At 38.5% G+C, this 24,681-nt stretch overlaps 1 protein-coding gene across 2 annotated transcripts in view; it reads left to right on the top strand.

The window, feature by feature from the left end:
• The window catches only part of UACA (uveal autoantigen with coiled-coil domains and ankyrin repeats), an 87,244-nt gene extending 64,257 nt beyond the window's left edge, over nucleotides 1–22,987 (top strand). For both annotated transcript variants that reach the window (XM_004758323.3, XM_004758324.3), the window contains exons 10-19: nucleotides 782–850; nucleotides 4,485–4,592; nucleotides 5,105–5,137; nucleotides 5,634–5,732; nucleotides 10,965–11,001; nucleotides 11,863–11,915; nucleotides 14,091–16,829; nucleotides 18,612–18,764; nucleotides 19,577–19,642; nucleotides 22,790–22,987. In XM_004758323.3, coding sequence (XP_004758380.1) covers nucleotides 782–850; nucleotides 4,485–4,592; nucleotides 5,105–5,137; nucleotides 5,634–5,732; nucleotides 10,965–11,001; nucleotides 11,863–11,915; nucleotides 14,091–16,829; nucleotides 18,612–18,764; nucleotides 19,577–19,642; nucleotides 22,790–22,861 — 3,429 coding nt within the window. In that variant the 3' untranslated portion in view covers nucleotides 22,862–22,987. The remainder of the gene's footprint in view (nucleotides 1–781; nucleotides 851–4,484; nucleotides 4,593–5,104; nucleotides 5,138–5,633; nucleotides 5,733–10,964; nucleotides 11,002–11,862; nucleotides 11,916–14,090; nucleotides 16,830–18,611; nucleotides 18,765–19,576; nucleotides 19,643–22,789) is intronic.
• Nucleotides 22,988–24,681: the final 1,694 nt, after the last annotated feature.

Genomic DNA, 24,681 nt, shown 5'->3' with positions numbered 1-24,681 from the left:
TCCAAACTGATTAGAATAACAGTTAAAACAAGACTAAATAAATAATGTAAAACATAAAAAAAATTTTCTTGGAAAAGTAAAGTGGTAGTTTTTTTTTTTTTTTTTAAAGCTCTCAGAGAGACCATAGGTTTTTAAATTATTATGTAGAAGTAAAGGTCAGTTTGCCAAAAAAAAGTTAAATACTCTCTTGCTTATTGATTGTGTTATGGTTTTATTAAAGCAAATCTTCAGGCTGGAATAAGGTTTCAAAGCAGTAAGTGTACAAAACAAGTCGTTTAGAGGATTGAACCAAGTCATTTAGAGGATTGTCTGTCTTCCTGACCACATACTTTGATATTTTATCAGTGGTTAAAGAAATAAATAATTTCCGTATCTCTTTTCAACATTACTGTAATTCCCCGTCCTTTTTAAGTACTAGATTTTTCCTTTGGGGATGGTTGCTGATGTCTTATAGTGCAACTCTAGATTTGTGTTTAGTATAAATTCTACTTTCCAAATCTTGGGAACTTTAGTAAAAATAAATGTTTAACAGTTGGGATTTTAAATTTGATTATGTCTTCGTATTTTTAAATAAATCATACTTGATTTATTTAAAACCTATAATCAAAGATGCGCTTCACTTGGAGTTCCAAGTGCAAACACTGCCACCTTGTGTTGTATACAGTAAAATGTCATGTTGGATAAGCCGCACATCCCTAACTGGATATGTTGCCTACTGAGGAAAAGTATTTCTGTATTTTCATACTTGCTAACCCGTGTTCTCTTATATGTTTCACCAAAGCGAAATTTGCCATACATACTAGATGAAGTAAATATGAAGTCAAGCCAGAGGGAGCATCGAAACATTCAGGTAAAAAAAAAATTAGTATCCTCTTTGTAAAGAATTACTGTGTTGTTTGTAGTGGGGTTGGGTGGGAAGAGGAGCATGAAATGGGGAAATGAACAGGGGAAGGAAGGGCAGCCTGCTATGTTTTGTGATTCTGTTTTCTTGCCCAGTCCCTTCCAAAAGAATTGACTTTTGTTAGGAATGTTTGGGTTATATTATCTTACAGAAATGATTGTTTTAATATGTATTAGGAAGGAAATAATTAAACAACTTTACATAACTTTCTGTTGATTTAAATCTGTTTGGGGCCATAAATCCTAAATTTGTATTCATTTTAGAAAACAAGTATTGGGATGAAAAATGATGGTTACTAATGTAAATAAATGTGTTTAGTTTAATACAACTTTTTTTTATTTTGATAAAGAAAAATCATTTTGTTTAACCATATAATGTTCTATGTTAATCAGAGTGTTCAGAAAATAATTCTTATGTGGATTATGTGGGAGGAAGATTCCATAACTGAATGGTTTATTTTATGACTAAAACACATTAAAATACAAGTTGTAAAAAAAAACAAAAACAACAACAAAAAACAAGTTGTATAGCTGTTTTCCATATGATAAGACAAAAGCATTTTATTTGGGGTTTTATAGTTTATTGTTTATATAACTGTAAAAGAACTCTCAATTGGAGCCTTAAAGACTTCATCAGAGCATGGAAATAATTAGTGGAGCGAAAGCATTAGAACCCAGTCATAAACTTGAGAGGTGTTAAGCAAAAGTTAAAATGGCATATTCTTCTGCTATTTTCTATTTCCAGGTAATTTATTTATTTTGTTAGAATCATGGTGCTTTGCTGTCTTGTATATACTCATATTAATTAGATAACAAGACCATAACCTTCTGCAGGCACACCTTGGAGATAGCGCAGTTCAGTTCCAGGTCATTGCAATAAAGCGAGTATTGTAGCAAAGCAAATACAGTAAAGTGAGTCAAATGAATTTTTTGGTTTCCCAGTACATATAAAAGTTATATTTGCATTATACTGTAGTCTTTTTGTTGTTTTTGTTATTAAGATTTTTATTTATTTACTTGAGAGGGAGAGAGAGAGAGAGAGATAGAACACCAGCCAGGGGGAGAGGCAGAGGGAGGCACAGACTCCCTGCTGAGCAGGGAGCCCAATATGAGGCTGTAGCCCAGGGCCCTGGGATTCATGATCTGAGCTGAAGGCAGACGTTTGACTGACTGAGCCACCCAGGTGCCCCTATACTGTAGTCTGTTAAGTGTGTAATAGCATTATATCTTAAAAAAAAAGAAAGAAAGAAAGAAAGAGAAAAGAAAGAATAGAAAGAAAAGAAAGAAGGAAAGAAAAGGAAGAAAGAAAGAAAGAAAGAACGAACGAACGAACCCCACTGTGTATACCTTAAATTAAAAATACTTTATTGCTAGGGTGCCTGTCTGGCTCAGTCAGAAGAGCATGTGACTGTTGATCTCGGGGTTGTGAGTTCAAGCCCTACGTTGGGTGTATAGATTACCTAAATAAATATTTTTTAAAAGAGAAAAAAATTAAATAAAAATACTTTATTGCTAAGAAGTGCTAGCCGTTATGGGAGTTTTCAGTGAGTTGTCATCTTTTTACTGGGCAGGCGTCTTGCCTTGATGTTGATGGTTGCTGACTGATGAGGGTGGTGAGTTGTTGAAGGTTGGGAAGTCTGTGGCAGTTTCTTAGAGTAAGATAGCAAGGAGTTTTGCCACAGCGATGAACTCTTCCTTTAACAAAAGTTTTCTTGGTAGCATTTTCCCCAAAGTAGAACTCCTTTCAAAACTGCAGCCAATCCTCTCAAACCCTGCTGCTGCCCTATCAACTAACTTTATGTCATATTCTAAATCCTTTGTCACCATTTCAATAATCTAATAGTGTCTTCACCAGAAATAGATTCCATTTCAAGAAACCACTGTCTTTGCTCGTCTGTAAAAAGCAGCTCCTCAATCATTCGTTGTATCATGGAGTAGCTAGCAGTTCAGTTCCATCTGCAGGCTCCACTTCCTTTTTTTTTTTTTTTAATAATTTTTTAAGTTTTTTTTTAATAAACATACGATGTATTATTAGCCCCAGCGGTACAGGTCTGTGAATCGCCAGGTTTCCACACTTCACAGCACTCATCATAGCACATACTTTCCCAAATGTCCATACCCCCACCATCCTCTTCCTATCCCCCTCCCCCCGGCCACCCTCAGTTTGTTTTGTGACATTAAGAGTCTCTTACAGGCTCCACTTCTCTAATTCCAGTTTTCTTGCTATCTCCACCACATCTGCAGTTACTTCCACCGCTGAAGCCTGGAGCCCCTCAAAGTCCTCCATGAGGGTTGGAGAACACTTCCTTCCAACTCTCGTTAATGTTAGTATTTTGACCTCTTCCCATGAATCAATAAATGTTCTTAGTGGCACCTAGAATGGTGAATCCTTTCCAGAAGGTTTTCAGTTTCCTTTGCTCAGATCCATCAGAAGAATCTCCTTCAAGGCAGCCATACAAAATGTATTTCTTAAATAGTAAGCCTTAAAAGTTGAAATTACTCCTTGATCCATGGGCTGCAAGGTGGATATTGGGTTAGCAGCCTTCACAGAATTCATAGAAGAGAGTTAGGGCCTTGTTCTGGATGAGGCTTTGGCTTAAGGGCATGTCGTGGCTGGTTTGATCTTCTATCCAGACACCTAAAACTTTCTCTGTTTTGGCCATCAGTTGGTTTTGCTTTCTCATCATTCATGTGATTGCTGGGGTAGCACTTTGAGTTTCCTTCAAGAACTTTTCCTTTGCATTCAGAACTTGACTGACTGGTAAAAGAGGCCTAGCTTTTGGCTTTTTTTAGTTCGAGACATGCCTTCCTGACTAAGCTTAATCATTTTTAGCTTTTGATTTAAGGTGAGAGACGAGTGACTCTTCCTTTCTCTTGAACACATAGAAGCTATTGTAGAATTGTTAGTTGGTCTAATTTCAATGCCATGTGTCACAGGGAATGGGGGCCTGAGGAGAGGGAGAGAGATAGGGGAATGGCCAGTGGGTACGTTTTTAGGGATAGTAACATAGGTCATCTTAAGCATTTTGTTGTTATTGCCTCTGAATGCCTCATTTTCTCTGAGCAGTCACACTGCTGGTTATTTACTGGTTAAGTTTGCCGTCTTTCATGGGCGCAGTTCATGGTGCCCCTAAGAAAGTTACTGTAGTGTCAGCAAGGGTCACTGATCACAGGTCACCATAATAAACAGAATAGTAAAAAAGTTTCAGAAATTTTGAGAGGTACCAAAATATGACAGAGATACAAAGTAAGTGAAAGCTGGTAGAGAAATGATGCTGATAGGCTAGCTCAATGCAGGGTTGCCACAGACCTTCAATTGGTGAAAAAACATAGTATTTGCGAAGTGTAGGAAAGCAGAGTGCAATAAAATGAGTATGCCTGTATATTATTTCTGATCTATCAATTTTAAGCCATTAACTATTTAAGCCACAATATATTGTGTCTTTGGACTTAAGGTATATATAGGTTTTATATAGGTATATAGGTATATATCTGACCATGATAGTGAACTGCTTTTGAAAATTTCTTCCATAAGAATTGCTCTTTTAAGGCTGTTCTGGCACCTGTTATCTTTACTGTTTAAGGATCTGGAGATTGAAAATGAAGATTTGAAAGATAGGTTGAGAAAAATTCAGCAAGAACAGAGAATATTACTGGATAAAGTCAATGGTTTACAACTACAGCTGAATGAGGTAAATAATCTACATAATATAAAAAAAATGAAAAAAATGTTTTACCACCAATAATCATCATTGAAAACAAATCATTAATGATCGCCTGCCACATCAGGTCATGGTGCTAGATGCAAAAGGAGGTACAATGAGGTCATTGTCCTTCAGAAAAGTTCTGTCTCCCTGGGATCTTCACATGAAATTTGGAGTGTCACATGTAGGAACAGAGATTACTGGCGGTGTATGGTAATAGCAAAGCGCTGACCTATGGTTGGGGGCCTTGGGATTGGAGAGAGAGGAGTTGATAATGGATGGGTTCTCAGAAGAATCGAAGTGCTTCTTAACCTGGTCAGTGAGAAGAATGAGTGATGGCTCAGACCACAGAGCTGGTCATTCAGAGACATTTTCTCCTCACCTCTTTGTTCCCAATCTTAAAGATATGTGCTGGTCTTTTACAAAGATACTCGCTGAGCTCATGCCTTTCAAAATTAATCTTTGCATAATGAAAATACATTTCTTCTTTTTAAATTTAGGAAGTAATGGTTGCTGACGATCTGGAAAGTGAGGTAGGCTGATAAATTTTACTTTAAAGCTATAAAATGCTATGTCAATTGAAGATGACATTGCAGTAGAGTTTTGAGTCCCGTGTTGAGATGGGGGTGAGGATTCGATTTCTGGTTATTGCTTAAAGGAAAAAAAGAAACCTACATGTGACTATAAAAATACGTTTTTAGGGATAGTAACATAGGTCATCTTAAGCATTTTGTTGTTATTGCCTCTGAATGCCTCATTTTCTCTGAAACTTCTAACAAAAAGATATAAAATTCTAAACATTGTAAATAAAATGTCTGAAAATAATAAGATTTGAAACATGCAGAAATGTGAATTTTTCATAGTGTTTTTATATATTTTATATTTTATTGTATATTTGTAGAAACTTTCGACTCTGCTAATAGTTAAAAATCCTAAAAAATCAAAGTTATTCTAATTCACATTTTCTGAAACATATTTTTAACCTAGTTGCAAGTGATTTTGCTCTGTATTTATTCCTTTCCATTTCAGAAAGAAAAGCTGAAGTCCCTTTTGGTGGCTAAAGAAAAGCAACATGAAGAAAGCCTAAGAACTATTGAGACTCTGAAAAATAGATTTAAATATTTTGAGGTATAGAAAGCTTAAATAAATTCTTTCATATAACATATAATGGGCAGTGGAAGGAGCTTGGAGCCAGACTTGAATTTGAAAGATCGCTTTCTTCTTTATTGTATGACCTCAGGCAGTTTATTTAAAGTCTCTGAGCTTGCTGCCGCTTTTGCAAAATGGGGATGATTGTCCCTTTCCCCACAGAGCTGTTGCAAAGGTTAAAGGACACCACTGAAACTGACCTGCATGGGTCTGGCATTCCATACCTGTTTCTCTTCCCTGGCTTTCCTCTTTGTCCATTTTATCTTTACAAAACTTCACACTCGTACCTTTGAATTTGCAATGTGTATGATGGTGAAAAGAACAAAGCCTCATAAATGAATAGTATATTTCTAGGATTATCTCAGAAAGAATTTTGTGTATCTTTTCATTAGTTATGACACTTAAGGTTGAGCGTAGTGTGTCAGTGTGATTCAGTTCATAAGCTCAGCTTTGGTTGGATAAGTTAGGACTTAGTTTTTCCAAAGTCATGGTATTTTTAAGTTTTTATTGAAATACAGTGTACATTATAAAGCACACATGTTAAAGTGTATATGTTGAAAAATTTTCATAAGTCAGACACACCATGATCAAGAAATACAACATCCTGGTACCTAGAAACCTCCTGACACTTGCTTCCTGTCAAAACCCACACTCCCAGCACCGATGGTGACCACTCAACTGATTTTTACCTGCAGAGGTTTGTTTTGCAAGGCCATAATATATATTTCATATCATTGGCGCCACTGAAAGGTGGCTGATACAGTGTGAATCTTTTTTTTTTTTTAAAAGATTTTATTTATTTATTTGACAGAGAGAGATCACAAGTAGGCAGAGAGGCAGGCAGAGAGAGAGGAAGGGAAGCAGGCTCCCCGCTGAGCAGAAAGCCAGATGCGGGGCTCGATCCAGGACCCTGGGATCATGACCTGAGCTGAAGGCAGAGGCTTTAACCCACTGAGCCACCCAGGTGCCCACAGTGTGAATCTTTTATCTTTACTGGGGAGTATAACCCCAAAGTACGTGATGGAAGCAGTTTTTTTCCTTTGGAGATGAAAAACGTGTGCAGCTGTGAAAAAAATTCAGAATTAGACAAAAAACTGATCTGTGGTGATGGAGGTCAGAGTAGAGGCCACCCTTTGGTGAGGGGTTACCGACGAGAGGCATGAAGAAGTGTCTGAGGGCACTGGGAATGTTCTCTGTCTTCATCTGGGTTGTGATGACATGGGGTATACATATGCGGACACTTACTGCAATGTACATGTAACATTCATGTACTTTACTGCAGGCGAGTGAGTTTTGCGTTGATGCATGTTCACACTGATATGACTAAATTCTGAAGATTATTCAGAAATACACATTTATAAACTAATGAACTAGTGGAGTGGCTTCTGTCTTTCATGTCTGAAGATGTTTGTTTTTAAGGTTAATAGTGAAACTAGTAATAGCTAACATTTCGTAGCCTTGCCCATTTGCCAGGAAACGGCCCTGTTTACTATACACGCATTTCATAAACACATCAATCCTGTATGGTGTATCTTACTGTTATCTTCACTTTGTGAGTGAAGAGACTGAGGCCCAGAGCAGTCTACCCATGTGGTGCTCTATAAATAGGAAGTGGCAGGACCAGAACTTGAACGCAGGCAGTCTGACTAGTTTTATGCTCAGAGTAGCTTGAATGAGAAAATACAGATATGCATATGGGATTTTTGAAGTGTCCGCCAAAGTTGGGATACTTGAAATTGGGTACTTTTATGTATTACTTTTCTGCTAAGAGTGGGCTCTCACATCTTAAGAATAAAAAATTTTTTTTGAAGATTTTATTTATTTACTTGACAGATCACAAGTAGGCAGAGAGGCAGGCAGAGAGAGAGAGAGGAGGAAGCAGGCTCCCCATGGAGCAGAGAGCTGGGTGCAGGGCTCCATCCCAGGACCCTGAGATCATGACCTGAGCTGAAGGCAGAGGCTTTAACCCACTGAGCCACCCAGGTGCCCCAAGACTAAAATTGTTTTCTGTAGCTTTCAACAAACTTTCAGCCAAGTCTATAACTTTGAATGAGGTTATAATATATTGTAGAAAAATAACACGTTTTTTCTTATAAAAACAACACATTTATTTTAGGAAGCCGAGAAAATGTAGTTAAACTAAAAGCAGAAAATAAACACACCTATAATGCCAGCACTCTTAGCCCCTGACTGATCTCCTTTGACAACTTCCTTTGTGCATAGCTAGTGATACATACACATTCAACAGGTGGGAATATTGTTTTATAACTTTCTACATATTTGCTAATGGGGACATTTTCTCCAGTCGATACATATTCATTTTGATGAATTTTTATACTAGAAATGAGTTTTTTACTTTCAAGAAGAAAATTGGAGGGTGCACTTTATATGTGACCCAATATTTATGAAAGTGGCCATTAAAACTAAAAATGCATTATTTATAAGTATTGAGTACTCACTCCCGTATCATCTCAACGTGCTAAAAATTCCTCATAAGCTGCCAACAGAAATACTGCCTTATGTGTAATATATAGCATATAGGCAGTTCCCTTATGTTTATAGGGAAAATATAGGCTAATATGGGTACTTTAGAATGAAGCTGATTTTGTGTTACAACTCATCTGTCCCTGTTTGAGTAATCTACTAAAGGTAATAAACCCAAACCAAGTTTTTTGAACTCCTTATGTATGATGTAGGCCTCCCCTGACCCATACATGTAGAAGCCAATTTAGCAACTATTGCAAGCTCTTGTATTCAATATTACATAGAACAAAGAGCTTAACTAAATTTGCAGACATTTTTCCGTACCCTTTGGTGTGCTGTGGATTAGTTGGGGTGGCATTAATTTAGTCACAGAACTGTGGACCGTTTTTATTTTGGTCACCTCTATGAGTCTGACATACAGCTCTTAGTACTAATCCACATAGATACACAAACATGAACTACATCTGCCCAGCTTTTCTTAGAAACTGAAAATCGCTGACGCACAATGGGGCATTAGTTTCAAGTGTACTACATAGTAATGTGACAACTCCGTGCATAATTATACTATGCTCACCACAAGTGTAGCTACCACCATACAATGCCACTCCAATACTCTTGACTGCTTCCCTATACTGTAGCCTTTATCCCCATGATTGATTCGTTCCATACCTAGAAGCCTGTATCTCCACTCTTCTTCATCTGTTTTACCCGTTCTCCTACCTCCTCTCCTCTGGCAACCGTAAGATTGTTCTCTGTATTTATGGGTCGTCTTCTGCTTTTTGTTTGTTCGTTCACTTTTTTGTTTTGGGATTTCACATAGGAGTGAAATCACACGGTATTTGTCTTTCTCTGTCTGATTTATTTCACTTAGCATAATACCTTGAGGTCCATCCATGTTTAGCAAATGGCAACATCTCATCATTTCTTACAGCTAATATTTCTTTGTGTGTATGTGTGTGTACACCACATCTTTTTTTTTTTTTTAAAGATTTTATTTATTTGACAGAGAGAGATCACATGTAGATGGAGAGGCAGCAGAGAGAGAGAGAGAGAGAGGGAAGCAGGCTCCCTGCTGAGCAGAGAGCCCGATGTGGGACTCGATCCCAGGACCCTGAGATCATGACCTGAGCCAAAGGCAGCGGCTTAACCCACTGAGCCACCCAGGCGCCACACACCACATCTTTTTTATTCTCTCTTTTCTTGATGGGCACTTGGGCTGCTCCCATATCTTGGCTGTTGTAAATAGTGCTGCTGTAAACACAGGGGCTTATATATTTTCTCGAATTAGTGTTTCTGTTTTCTTTGGGTAAATTACCCAATAGTGGAGTTACTGGATCATATGGTATTTCTAAATTTTTCAAGGATCCTCCATGCTGTTTTCCACAGTGGCTGCGGAAAATTTACATTCCTACCAGTAGTGCACAGGGTTCCTTTTTCTCCACATTCTTGCCAACACTCGTTTTTTCTTGTCTTTCTGATACTAGCCATTATGACAGGTATGAGGTGATATCTCATTGTTATTTCAATTGTATTTCCCTGATGATTAGTGATGTAGAGTGTCTTTACATGTGATGGCCATCTGTATGCCTTCTTTGTAGAAATGTCTATTCAGGTCTTTTGCCCACTTTTTAATTGGATTATTTTGGGGGAGTGTGTATAAGTTCTTCCTATATTTTGGATATTAATTCATTATCAGATATATGATTTATAGATATCAACTTCCATTCTCTAGATGGTCTTTATATGGTTTTCTTTGCTCTGCAAAGGGTTTTTGTTTTGATGTGGTCCCAGCAATTTATTTTTGCTTTTGTTTCCTTTGCCAGAAGAGACCTATCTAGAAAACTATTTCTATGGCCCATGTCAAATAGGTTATGGCCTATTTTTTTCTACCAGTTTTATGGTTTCACATGTCATATTTAGGTCTTTAATCCATTCTGAGTTTATTTTTGTGTATGGTGTAAGAAATGGTTCAGTTTCTTTTTCTTTCTTTCTTTCTTTCTTTTTTTTTTTTTTTTGCATTTAGCTGTCCCGTTTTCCCAACATGATTTGTTAAAGAGAGACTGTCTTTTCTCCTTTATATACTCTTGCCTCCTTCGTCGTAAATTAATTGACTATATAAGCTTGGGCTTATTTCTGGGCTCTCTGTTCTGTCTATGTGTCTGTTTTTCTGCCGTCCCTGTACCATTTTGATTACTATAGCTTCATAGTATATCCTGAAATCTGGGGTTGTGATCCCTTCAGCTTTATTCTTTCTAAAGATTGCTTGGGCTATTTGGGGTCTTTGTGTTTCCATTCAAAATTTACTATTATTCTAGTTCTTTGACAAGTGCTTTGGTATTTTGATACAGATTGCATTTGATAGGGAAGCCATTTTCTTCCTTTTGAGGTAAAGAAGCAGTGAAGAGTGTGTATTGAAAGTTGTTTCAGTTCATTTGGGGCTCACTTTTTTTGTTTGTTTGTTTGTTTTTTGTTTTGAGCAGAAAAGTTTTTCCTTGAACCGCTTGGCTGCTTTTATTAAAATGCTCAGTGAAGTATTTTATTCCCAACTGGTCTCTCGAATTGTCATCAATGCTGTGTCTTTTTATGGTTTCAAGTAGAGTCATACTCAGGAGAAACAAGTAATCTTGAAATGTGACTTTAATAATTGGATCATTTAAGAGCTAAAATAGATACAGAATTTAACAAAATGAAGCAATATTCATCGTAAATTTATGCTTCTGATTTCAGACCGATCATTTAGGATCAGGAAGTCATTTCAGTAACCGTAAGTACAAAAGCATAGATTATCATTACCATTCACCCAGTTAAAACAAAGAAGAATGTTTATACCTATTCATTTTGTCTAACTGTATATGACATTCTTGCCACTCAATTTCAACTGCTTGTGTGTTATACCTCAACATACGGGAGTAGGAAGAGGTAATGATACTACTGTAGCCTCTAGCATAACATCCGGTAATGCTGAGGCTCTGATTTTCCCTAGCCACTTGTATTTTTAAGTTGTATCTTATATGAGTTACCAAACTTATCTTGTTCATGAGTAGACATTTATTTTGTGATATTTGGGGCTTGTCTTTTATGAAAAGAAACATAACTTCTGATTTGGAGAAATCTTTGGATATAGTTTCAATGCAGGGAGGCATCTAAAAATTAGAAGTTACATAAACACTTATTTCTTAGTTATTTTAAGACTGTGTAATTAATATTAACTTTTATGTATTATTTGCTAATTCTAAATAATTCCTCTAGAAAATCCATTTTTTTTCCTTCCCAGAAAATATTAAATTATCCTCAAGCTCATTTATCCTATAAATATAAAGAACACCATTTTTATTTTGACTGATTATAAGATACATTTTATAATAATCATATAGCTTATGTAATCTAACAGTCTTACATATTTCTAAAAACCAACTTAGTATCTATTTAGAAGAATATGGGTACTTTCCTTATATATGTAGAAATAATAATGAAAAACGGGAATATTTTAGAACAAGGATAATTTTATGTTGTAACTCATGCCTTTGTTTGACTACTAGAGGAGAGATAATAACACCAAATCAATTCTTAGCCTACTTTGGTATGGGTATTTAAGTTAAGATATCATTTATTTGGATTTATGTAGGAAAAGAAGATATGCTTCTCAAACAGGGTCAAATGTACATGGCAGATTCACAGGTAATTGTTTTTTAATGTAAAAATATTTATTAAAAACATTTGTGCCTTTTTAAAAAGAGGAAAACAGCATTCTATATTAGTACATATACATTGAATAAGGTTTTCATTATCAAAGAAAAGTTGTTGGTGGTGTTCTGAGTTTAATAAAAGCAGATATTACTGTTTCTAGTGCCCTCTAGAGTGTTTCTGATGACAGTAGCTTAAATAAGAGATTTGAATTACAATTTCATTGTCTTGGATAGTAAGCCTGTATTTATTAACAGTGATTGGTTACCTCTTCATATTTGCCCATATAGAGGGGAAGACAGATTATGAATAACTCAGAAGTAATTTTTTTGGCTTTGAAATGTATTTTTCCTTATGTTCAAATATCTGTTTTATGTGTTGGAAATTTACCTCAAAATAAGAAAACCTTCCAAGAGATAGTGTTGTCTGATTTTCTTGTTGATATCCTTCTCATCTTTACTTTCCAGTAGATAGAAGTTTGCATTTTTAGCACCTCCCGTGGACTGAAGACATAAATATTTGGGCTTTTGTTTTTATTTTTATTTTTTTAAAGATTTTATTTATTTATTTGATAGACAGAGATCACAAGCCAGCAGAGAGAGAGGAGGAAGCAGGCTTACTGCTGAGCAGAGAGCCCGATGCGGGGCTCGATCCCAGGACCCTGGGATCATGACCTGAGCCGAAGGCAGAGGCTTTACCCCACTGAGCCACCCAGGCGCCCCAATATTTGGACTTTTAAAGGCTTTTTTAACCTTCTGTTATTGATAGGCAGAATGAGTTAGCCTTTGTGATGTCTTAAGATCACTTTAAGCTGCAGGGACACCTGGGTGGCTAAGTCAGTTAAGTATCTGCCTCAGCTCAGGTCATGATCCCCAGGGTCCTGGAATCAAGCCCCATATCGGGCTTCCTGCTCTGTGGAGAGCCTCCTTCTTCCTCTCCCTCTGCCTGCCACTCCCCCTACTTGTGTGCACTCTTTCTCTCAAATAAATAAGTACAATATTAAAAAAAAAAAAAAAGGATCATTTTAAGCTGGAAACTTCTAAGATTCTAGGTTGAGAAAATGGATATCATCTGAAAAGTATTTAAGATTAGATAAATATTTGATTATAATAAAAAAAGTCTGGAAATTGTAAAGATGTATAAGTAATTGGTAAATTTTTGCAGTTTTAGTCTAAAGATCATTGGCAAATTGAAAGATAATTTAGAAGCAGAGAGGCTGGGAAATTCTTCCTTGTTGTTAATTTTCTTTCTTGACCCTGGGGAAGGCAGTATAGATTTAACTAAACAACAGTGAAACCTGCTTATTAAAATAGTGGAATGTGTGCACAGCACATATGTTTTATCAATGAGTTAGTAGCTGTAAGGGGCCCTTACTGTGATAGGCTGTATGGGAAAAAATAAAATTGTTGAATTTAGTGTTTCGTGCTTATATGTTCTGTTTATGAACTATTTCATGAGAAGTTTAATTATACTTTTTTGTGTCAACTCTTAGTGGAGGGAATGAGATGTCAGTCAGATTTTGTACTAAGATCATATGCTAAGTTCTCATTCACCCTACTTGACTGAAGAAGACTTGGTTTCATTTTTGTAAGCTAATATTCTCTTGACAACTCATACTAGCTGTGCTGCTTATTTTGGTGGTATTTTTATAACTTAGAGAACATTACATTGGAGTTAACGAGGATATTCAGAAATTATATATCTTATTAGAAGTTATATAATGTATCATTCTGTGAAATAATTTGCAGATTTAAAATTGTAATACTTGTTTTGATTCGAGGGTTCTGATGACTTTGTTCAGAATTGAAAGTTCTAAGCACATTATGTGCCATAAAGCATAGAAATAATAATGAGTTTTGATAAAGTTGTTATCACTTGTGGGTAGTTACTGTGTATGGAGAAAGGAAGAGGAAGTAGTCCCCAGAGGTCACAACTATTTACCTTCTTTGTTCTGACAGAAATACTTAAAATGAACAGACTCTCTAAGTATCACTGCTTGAGAGCATATGAAGGGACTCATACCCAGAATCACTACTGTAGTTTTCCAGGGTGCTGGTCTGAAAACCCCTTGACTGCTGATGATGTAGGAACTTTGTAAGTTTGGCAGTTAAGTCGTTGTCTTCTTTAGGCTTTTGTGATTAGTATCTTTTTTTTGGTTTCCCTTTTCAGTGTACTTCCCCAGGGGTCCCAGCCTACATGCAGAGCAGGTCCATGTTAAGACCACTGGAGCTGTCATTAACCAATCAAACCTCATATTCTGAAAATGACATTTTAAAGAAAGAGTTAGAGGCAATGAGAACTTTCTGTGAATCGGCAAAACAAGACCGCCTCAAGCTGCAGAACGAGCTGGCGCACAAGGTGGCCGAGTGCAAGGCGTTAGCGCTGGAGTGCGAACGGGTCAAGGCGGACTCCGATGAGCAGATAAAGCAGTTGGAAGACGCCTTGAAGGACGTGCAGAAGAGAATGTATGACTCCGAAGGTAAAGTAAAACAGATGCAGACGCACTTTCTTGCCCTTAAGGAGCACCTGACAAGTGAAGGAGCCACAGGGAGCCACAGGCTGACGGAGGGGCTGAAGGACCAGCTGAAGGACATGAAGGCGAAGTACGAGGGCGCATCCGCTGAAATGGGGAAATTGCGAAACCAAATCAAACAAAATGAGCTGGTAGTGGAACAGTTGAGGAGGGACGAAGGCAGGCTGGTGGAAGAGAATAAGCGCTTACAGAAGGAACTCAGTACGTGTGAAATGGAGCGAGACCAGAAAGGAAGGAGGGTCGCCGAGGCGGAAGGCCAGGTGAAAGAACTCTTAGCCAAGTTGGCCCTCTCGGTTCCGACGGAAAAATTTGAAAGCATGAAGAGCTTGTTGTCAAGCGAAGTAAACGAGAAGGTGAAGAAAATAGGAGAGGCAGAAAGAGAGTATGAAAAGTCACTTACAGAAATCAGACAGTTGAAGAGAGAGCTTGAGAATTGTAAGGCCAAACTTGCTCAGCACATCAAGCCAGAGGAGCACGAGCAGCTCAGAAGCAGACTGGAGCAGAGAGCAGGAGAGCTGGCGAAGAAGGTCACCGAACTCACGTCGAAAAATCAGATGTTGCAAAGGGACATTGAAAAGGTTTATCTGGAGAACAAGGCCCTCAACCAGCAAGTCCAGAACTTAACAAGTGAAATGAAAAGTCATTACGTTCCTCTACAAGTCAGCGAAGAGATGAAAAAGTCACATGATATCACTGTTGATGAGCTGAAGAAACAGCTTTTAGATGTAACACAAAAATACGCAGACAGGAAGCTGGAAATGGAGAAGTTGCTGATGGAAAATGACAGTTTAAGTAAGAATGTTAGCCGCCTGGAAACCATGTTTGTGCCTCCCGAGAAGCACCAAAAAGAGGTCTCGGCTCTGAAATCCAGTGTCGCTGACCTCAAACAACAGCTGTCCGAACTGAATAAGAGGAGCGGTGAAGACCGAGAAAAAATAAATGCACTCGTGTCTGAAAACACTAACCTGAAAAAGACCCTGAGTACCCAGTATGTGCCGGCTAAAACCCATGAGGAGGTGAAAACCGCGTTGAATGGCACAGTGGATAAGGCCAACAGAGAGTTATTAGACACGAAGAAAAAACTCGAAGATCTCAATCAGGAATTTGTAAAAACTAAAGGTGAGAATGAAATCCTCAGAAGAAACCTGGAAAACACTCAGAGCCAAATAAAAGCCGAGTATATCAGCCTCCGAGAGCATGAGGAGAAGATGAGTGCCGTAAACCAGAGCCTGCAGAGAGTACAGGATGACAGCGCGGAAATACTGGCCAACTACAGAAAGGGCCAAGACGAGATTGTGACCCTGCATGCCGAAATCGAAGCCCAGAAGAAGGAACTTGACACGATACAGGAATGCATTAAGCTCAAATACGCTCCAATCGTCAGCTTCGAAGAGTGTGAGAGAAAATTTAAAGCAGCAGAGAAAGAACTAAAAGAACAGCTCTCAGAGCAGACGCAAAAATACCACGTCAGGGAAGAAGAGGCCAAGAAGTGCAAGCACGAGAATGACAAGCTGAAGAAGGAGATATGCGCTCTTCAGAAGGATTTAAAGGATAAGAACGTTCTCGTTGAGAACTCTCATGGCACAGAGAGAGCACTGAACAGGAAAGCAGAAGAGCTAAACAAACAGTTGAAAGACCTGTTACAGAAGTACACGGAGGTGAAGACTGAGAAGGAGAAGCTGGTGGACGAGAATACCAGACAGGCTTCGGAGCTTCTTACCGCCCAGACCCTTCTGCAGAAGCAGCATGTTCCCCTGGAGCAGGTTGAGGCCCTGAAAAAATCTCTTAACGGCACCATCGAGCATCTGAGGGAGGAACTGAAGACTAAGCAGAGGTGTTACGAGAAAGAGCAGCAGACGGTGGCCAATCTGCGTCAGCTGCTAGAGAACCAAAAGAACTCTTCGGTGCCCCTGGCAGAGCATTTGCGGATTAAGGAAGCATTTGAGAAGGAAGTGGGCATCATGAAGGCCAGCCTGAGGGAGAAGGAAGAGGAGAGCCAAAACAAAACGGAAGAGGTCTCCAAACTCCAGTCCGAGGTTCAGAACACTAAACAAGCATTAAAAAAGCTAGAGACGAGAGAGGTGGTAGATTTGTCTAAATACAAAGCAACAAAAAGTGATTTGGAGACCCAGATTTCCAGCCTCAATGAAAAACTGGCCAATCTGAATAGAAAGTACGAGGAAGCCTGCGAGGAGGTGCTGCAGGCCCAAAAGAAGCAACTTTGTGCCAAAGATGAGAAGGAATTACTACATTTCAGCATCGAGCAAGAAATCAAGGATCAGCAGGAGCGGTGCGATAAGTCCTTGACCACAATCGCAGAGTTACAGAAAAGAATACAGGAATCTGCCAAACAGATTGAAGCGAAAGATAATAAGGTAGGCTACGAGGCGTGTGCATGGCTTGGCGTTGGCAGACCCCAGGGCAGAGCTGCCGGAGTGGGACAGGGCCCTTTACCGCAGCATCCCACGGGATGGGGTTACAAAAGTATTCACTACGGGACCACTAAATGCCACCTTTCCGGTTAGACTGCTGGTGTGCAAAGAAATTCAGGATTGAAAGAAAAGTCAAGTCATACAGGCAAAGCTTTTCTCCTTTGGTTTCCTCAACTCGTAGAGCCAAGAATTGAGGAAAGATGGGGAGACTCAGGATTCCTGGGCTTCATAAGCGAGTGGTCAGTGCAATGGGTTTTAGGATATGGAAGGGTGATGAGAGAGAGGAGGAAGAAAGCTGTTTCGGGGCTCCGAGAAACGAAGGACATGGGGGAGCACCCCAGACTTGATCTTGGCACTCACTCATACCAATAACCGAGCCCTCCAGTTCCTTGCACAGTCTGTCCTCGTGTCTTTCCACACCCTGGTCTCCTCACCCAGAATGCCCTGCCCCTCATGCCTGCCGAGTTAAGTCCTTCATGCCCACTTCAACATGTGTCCTCCTTCCTGAAGCCTTCACTGTCCTGTCTAGCCTCCAGTAAACTGTTCCCCTCCCAAAATGCATGGTTTCTGTTAGTGCTGCCATCCACTTCAAATGTCTCAATTATTGAGTTATGTGCTTGATCGTCTCAACCAGCTTATAAGCTCAGGTTTGTAACTTACCTTTTCTTCTTTCATTCTCATGCTACAATCTACAGAACAGGTGCCCAACAATATTTTTGAAACTGGTAGTTGGCGTAAAGTGTATATTGTGAAGACGAGAAATCAGGGTGCATTTGGATGCATTTTTATCAGTTCAGTAAATAACTATTGAATGCCTTCTATGTGCAGGGTGCCGTGGTGAGTTCTAGGGGTACAGTGACACCCGAGAGCAGACACATCCCAGCCCACCTCCTTGGAGAAGTGCCAGTACTAACCTGACCTATCTGCTCCGATGACCCAGAATTTAAATGCCCTCCGCTTATTCAGAAGGATGTTACAAATGTAACATTGAATAATTACAAAAGCAAGTTTTTAATAACTATTTAACATTTTTGCCACTTATTTGAGCTTATACTACATACCAGGCATGTATTTATGATTGCATTTGATTTTCTTAACTATGAAAGAACTTCTCCCCTTTCATTGATAAAGGAACTAAAGCTCAGAGAAAGAAAGGAAATTGACCAAACTCACACAGCTAATCACTAACAGATCAGGCTGATCTTAAATAAAGCCTTTGCTCTCTCCACTGGTCTGAAGAGCCTCCTGATTTTTCCCCCCCTTTTTAAGATGAAGTAGTCTAAAATCATATGTTCTTGACACAAACCAGGGACATGAGTTAGTGCTGGACTTAAATGAGCCATGCTGTCTTTTCAAACTTTGTTGGAGGCAGTGCTCCATAAGTTCCTGTTCAGATGACCTAGAAGATAATCTATAGACTTTCATAAGTACTTAAGTATTATCTAAGAATAAAAAGACTAAGGTCACAGTCCAATCTTAGGATATATATTTATTCTTAATTTGGTAATGCGTTTATAAGGAATTTATTGAGAGGAATTTAATGAAAAAAACCTGTATAGTTTATGTACTATTGATCATAATATTGACAATATCCATTCCTCAATTTTCTGGTCTATAAAGATAAATTGTGTGCCTCAAGGAGGGATTTTTGTGTAAAGGTGTTCATTAGAATCGAATAAGTGAATAATACAGGTTTCTCCCATGCCTTTTTTCTTTCTTTATAAGATAACAGAACTGCTCAATGACGTGGAAAGACTCAAGCAGGCACTCAGTGGCCTTTCACAGCTCACGTCCCCAAGCGGGGGCCCCAGCAAGAGGCAGAGCCAGCTGGTCGACACCCTGCAGCAGCAAGTGAAGTCCCTGCAGCAGCAGCTGGCTGTGAGTAGCCTGCCCTTGGAGCCTTTATGCCCGCATGTGCAGGTTCACATTAGTTGGTAAAAGTTTATTTAGAAGGCACATTAATTTGTGGCTATGCTCAGGTCCAGGAAGGTAATCACGTTTGCTCAGAGTTACTTGTACTAGTAGTAGATGTGCTGCCTTTGATATGCCAGACATGGCCCTGAACACTTTACATACTTTGACCTTGATCTTTATCACAGCCCTACAACAATGCCATTTGTCCTCCATACTGGGAAATCACTGCCTTAGCTGACATCTCATGCCAGAGTTATGTTTGTGGCAAAACTGCCAAGCCTGTTGAGAAGCAAGTGGATGAGTTTGGATTCTCTTTTATACGGAATGAAGTTTCTCCTGAGGTTTTTGAGCCAAAAGTGATATGAGCAAAGAGCTACCTTAATTTCAGGAGCATGAAAAGAAATAAAATTTAGAGGCAGGGAGACAAAATGGGAAGCTTTTGCAATAATCCGATGTAGAAGTTAGTAGGTATCTGGATGATCTGGTGGCATGAGATGTCAGCTAAGGCAGTGATTTCCCAGTACGGAGGACAAGTGGCATTGCTTTCACTAGGTTCCCACACATTGATTAGGAAAGTCTATGTTACTGTTATGCTACAAGGTTTTGCATCATGGAGCCCAAGGTGATTTGTTACAAGGTGTGGCAGGAGCATAACATGGTGGGAGCACACTACTGTTGTGTAGTGTCAAGCCTGAAGGTGGCATTCCCACAAGCCTCTCTGTGTTTGAAAATGTGAATGCCGATGCTCTGACCTGTCTGTCTTTTCACATTTCTAGGATGCTGACAGACAGCACCAAGAGGTGATTGCAATTTACCGTACACATCTTCTTAGTGCTGCACAGGTAAAAAAAAAAAAAAAGAATACTCTTCCTCCTTTGGAAAAGATTTCATTTCATTTGTATTTTCATCCTAAGAGTCCTTTCCATTTTATTTTTTAAAAATTCCGGTGTCATTAACATGCAGTGCTGTATTAGTGTCAGATGTACAATACAGTGATTAAGTAGTTCCATACCTCATCTGTGCTCAGCACAGCCGCACTCCTCGATCCCATTTTGGAGAAGACCATTTTTTATTTGCAAGTACATTTATGAGAAAGTCATTGATGTATAAAGTAGTTGTACCCCATATGCTTATTTAAAAATAATTGTGTTTCTTTTAATCATGGCTGTGTATCTCCCAGCAAAATTTACAAAGCTATATGGTAACACAACATCTTCAATTTCGTGTTCTCTCCATCTGCTTGTCACTCATTTTATAGACCATTTGGCAGCATCTGATGGCGGCCCGTGCTCGTGGCACTGCTAGCTGGAGATAGCGTCTTGACAGCCATACCTGGCTCTCAGCTCAAGAAGTGAAGGACTTCACTGTTTCTCGGGAGTATTTCTTGGACATGTAGTACTATAAAAGTGCAAAAATGACAAAGTGTGCACAAAATTATAAGAATGTAAGGAAAAAATTGGTTCCGGTAGGAGATTACCAATAACATTTATTTATTGAGGCTTAAACTCAGTGAAGCGTAAGATTAAGAATTCCCTTCTTTGGGGGTATAATGAGAAAGCTTTTTTTTAGAAGGATAAGAAAATGTTTGACATATGAAGAGTGCCATACTTAATGCTCTGTAGAAATCCTGTAATCAGCATCTCCAAAATTCTCAGAATAGATTTTTGAGGAAGATGTATTAAAAGAGACAGTGTTAGAATGGCGGGTGAGATATAACAGGACTTGGTTAGAATTTGAAATGTCAGTCCATATGGTTTTTTTTGTTTATTTGTTTGTTTGTTTGTTTTAAAGAGGTGTTGAGATGAGAGAAAGCTTCAAGAAGGTCATTTTTTAATAAAAGGAACCAGGTGAAATAATAAAAAGGAAGAAACTTTACAGTGTCAAATTCTTAAAACCAAAAAGCCTTCCTTTTCTATAGGAGATAAAGGGGTAACAAAAGGAAAAGAATGGATTATGGTATGATTGGCTACTTTCTTTTGCGGAGCTAGAAGATGAGCTGAGATTTCACAGTACCATTGACACGTGAACAGTGGGAGGCAGGGGAGCCAACCCTGCAAGGTCGAAAACTCCACATATAACTTTTGATCCCTCCAAAAACTTGGCTATTAATAGTTTATTGTTGACTGGAAACCTCCCCAATAATATAAGTAGTCAATTCAATTAATATACATTTGCTATGTTATGTTTATTATATACTTATTATATACTATATTATAATAAAGTCAGCTGGAGAAAAAAATAGTATTAAGAAAATCATAAAGAGGGATGCCTGGGTGGCTCAGTTGGTTGGGCGGCTGCCTTTGGCTCAGGTCATGATCCCAGGGTCCTGGGATCGAGTCCCACATTGGGCTCCTTGCTTGGCAGGGAGCCTTCTTCTCCCTCTGCATCTGCCTGCCTCTCTGTCTGCCTGTGCTTGCTCGCCCTCTCCCCGCCCCCTCTCTGATTTAAAAAAAAAAAAGAAAGAAAAGAAAATCATAAAGAGAAAATACATGTATTTTGTATTAATATCATATGCAATATGATATTAATAAAAAAAAATCTGTGTCTGTATGGAGCCATGGTTCAAACTCCTGTTGTTTAAGGGTAAACTGTATATTGCGGTTGTTAGAGAGGACAGTTGATGGATAACGGAATGGGACTTTTAGGAGGGAGAGGGTAGAAAAGTGTCGAAGATGTGTATCAGAGAGGATGAGGAACTCATTCAGGTCTGGTATTGGCCAGAAGAGGAAGAGTGTGCCTTCGCCGAGAGACACTGCAAACTAGCGAGCCTTTCAACTTTGTCTAAAGTCTGCTTCCAAAAGTTGAAATTCTACTGACTCCTAATGAAACATAACAAAAACAACTGGCATCTGAAATAGTCTTGCCTTCTGGCATCATAAAGTTAACTAAGAAATTCAGTTTAGTCAACTATGGCTAATGTTTGAAATTTAAACATCCTGCTGTTATAGAAACAGATTTTGGAAGCATAACTTTTTATATTAATAGGAAGTGTTATGCTAAAACCTGTTCAAGTGTTCAAGCAAAGAAAAAGGGGAAGAGGGTGTTGTAAGCTTACCATATTGACTCGCATTTAATCAACCTCTTGCCATCTTTTTAAGTTCAAAGTGTTTCTTCCTAAATATAAATGGCTAACATACATATAAAAAAGATCTCAACCTCGTCAATAATGGAGAAATGCGAATAAGCAAAGGAGGTACCATTTTTCACCAAGGGGATTGGCAAATACTAAACAAGATGATCGTCTGGAGTGTTGGCCAAGGTGTCTGGGAAATTGGCATTTATACCCTGTTGGTGGGAGTGTAAATTGTTACAACGCCTGTAGGGGAAGTTTTGTAATGCTTAGCAAAATTAGCAATTGAGCCTGCTTTTTGAACAGGCAATTAGGAATCTGCCTGTAAAGATGGGTGACACCTTAAATGGGCATCACTGCAGGACCAAGTAAAGAAATGATGATATATCCGTAAGTGTTATTATCCAATAACTTAAAATAATTAGGGATACAGCTGGGGAAAGACTTTGTGACATTAGGTGAAAGGGCAAGTTGGAAAATCATACATGTGATCCTACTTAGGATAAGAATATAAGTTTGGGGTCTTTTTCATTAATTACTTTTCTAATTACAAAAACATTTCTCAGCAGGAGCAGGAAAAAAACTTAACTTGTAGCTGACTTTGCTTATCTACAATTCATGCTGCCCCTATTATCTGAGCCATTGTTAAAAAAAGAGAAAGAGAGAAGTTTGTCCATCTGTCTTCTGATAATAAGTGTTAAGAGCAGCTGGTTTCTACTACTTTTAAGCTGACTTTCTTTCTTTCCATCACACAGCTCTGCCCTCCTTCCAGGAAATCCTTTAGAATATCTGCAATGATGAGGCTTTAGCATTTGGTGAAGCACAACCACTTAGGCCCTGTTTCAAAGCCTCGGGCTTTAGAATTCTTGTGTCCGTGAGGATGACATAAAATATTTCTGCCTTTCTTCTTTCTCTCCAGGGTCACATGGATGAAGACGTGCAGGCGGCCTTACTCCAGATCATACAAATGCGGCAGGGGCTCGTGTGCTAAAGGCAGTCCCGACCAGCTGGGGCGTGCTTTAGCTGCTGGTGCTCAGCAGTCCCAGTACAACTCCATGGCCTTCCTCAGCTGCCTTGTGCTGGTTACAGTTGAAATAAAATATATTTTGTTTCATCAGCAAGTTTCTTTTTTTTAAGATTTTATATATTTATTTGACAGAGAGAGATCATAAGTAGGTAGAAAGGCAGGCAGAGAGAGAGGGGGAAGCAGGCTCCCTGCTGAACATGGAGCCTGATGTGGGGCTTGATCCCAGGACCCTGAGATCATGACCTGAGCTGAAGGCAGAGACTTAACCCACTGAACCACCCAGGCACCCCAGTTTTGTTTTGTTTTGTTTTTAAATTAGATGGGTATGTTACTGAGTTTTTCCCTATCAGTTCAACTCTTATATTCTATATATGTTAATTTTATGGTCGGGCAAACAACCTAACACTGCCTCAGATGGGCTATGTATTTTTAAACTGTTGAGTCCGTAATAAAGTACGCCACCTTCATAGGGCCATATGAAGAGGGGTCAGACTGAAATAATTTTTAAAGATTTCTTTTAGAGAAATTAATTTGGTAAGTGGCTCAAAAGATCTTTCTGGTCTTCAGCTAAGCCATGAGACCGAATGTGATTTTAAGGAATGCATCATAACTTGGCTGGCCAAGTTGCATTTTTATTGAAGTAACTTCATGAGTGCCTTTGACTTGTTTTAGAGGTACAGATTTTTTTCTTCTTACCTAGTAACTTTTATGCCCCTTTAAATACACTTCTTTTTATAAAGCGGTGTGCAGTGCTAAATTACATTTAGATTAAAAACAGGCAAGGGTAGAATGTATCAGGAATTTATATTAAAATGGCCTCATAATATCCACAACAGCATTTTAATTTTCACTTGTGATTTCTCTTGCCATAGTATTTAGAGAACTATGATAAATGGTATACTAGATTTTTCAAAGTGTCAAAAATTATAGGCTTTTTTTAAGCAACTACTTTGACATTTGCTACTATAGTAACCAAACACTCACTATACACACATCCTCCAAATGCTTTGTACTTACTTATAGGAAAATTGCACTAATGAAATTAATAACGTGCAGTTTTCCTGCGAAATTAGAGAACAGATTTTAGAAAACATTTTTCAGGTTTTAGGTGAAAGGGCAATAATAAACCGTAAGAACGTAGCTCACAAGGAAAAAAATAAAATAGGCCATGTTTTAGTAAATATTGTAACCAACCATTTTTATTAACTATATCTCATTAAGAAGAGTTTATGTGTTTTGCTATTTTGTTTACCATTCAGATTGAAGATTACTAATTTTACTGTTAGCAAATAAACTGAACAAATGAATCCTTTCAACCAAGTTTTCTTTTCATCGCAAAATGTGCCTTAGCAATAATCTTTGAACATTCTGGACCAGATTTCTTATTTATTTATTTATTTGTGCCCAACGTGGGCCTTGAGCTCACGACCCTGAGATCAAGAGTTGCATGCTCCACTGACTGTGCCAGCCAGGCACCCAGATTTTCTGGTTCCAATTTTGTATAGTAACAAGGACAAAGAGCCATCAAAATAGCTTCTTCCACCAGAAACCATCACATTTCTTCAGTGTAGGAACAACAGTGAAAAGTCAGAATTGGATTTATTTTTTAATTCTTTAGATATTTTTTCATGTAAAATTTGGATTCTTTAATTTTCATATTTAATGTTGTCTTTTGGCACGAGTTCTGTTTCATCGGTTTTATTTAGGTCTCCTTTGAAGCTCTAAAGTAGAAAACGTCCCTTACTGAATAGTCACATTTCAGTGCTGCATTTTCCTTAGTAGAG

This window comes from Mustela putorius, unplaced genomic scaffold (assembly GCF_011764305.1).
Source record: "Mustela putorius furo isolate JIRA1106 unplaced genomic scaffold, ASM1176430v1.1 tig00537243_pilon_pilon_pilon, whole genome shotgun sequence".
Lineage (NCBI taxonomy): Eukaryota > Metazoa > Chordata > Mammalia > Carnivora > Mustelidae > Mustela > Mustela putorius.
This window is presented reverse-complemented; position numbering and strand designations above follow the sequence as displayed.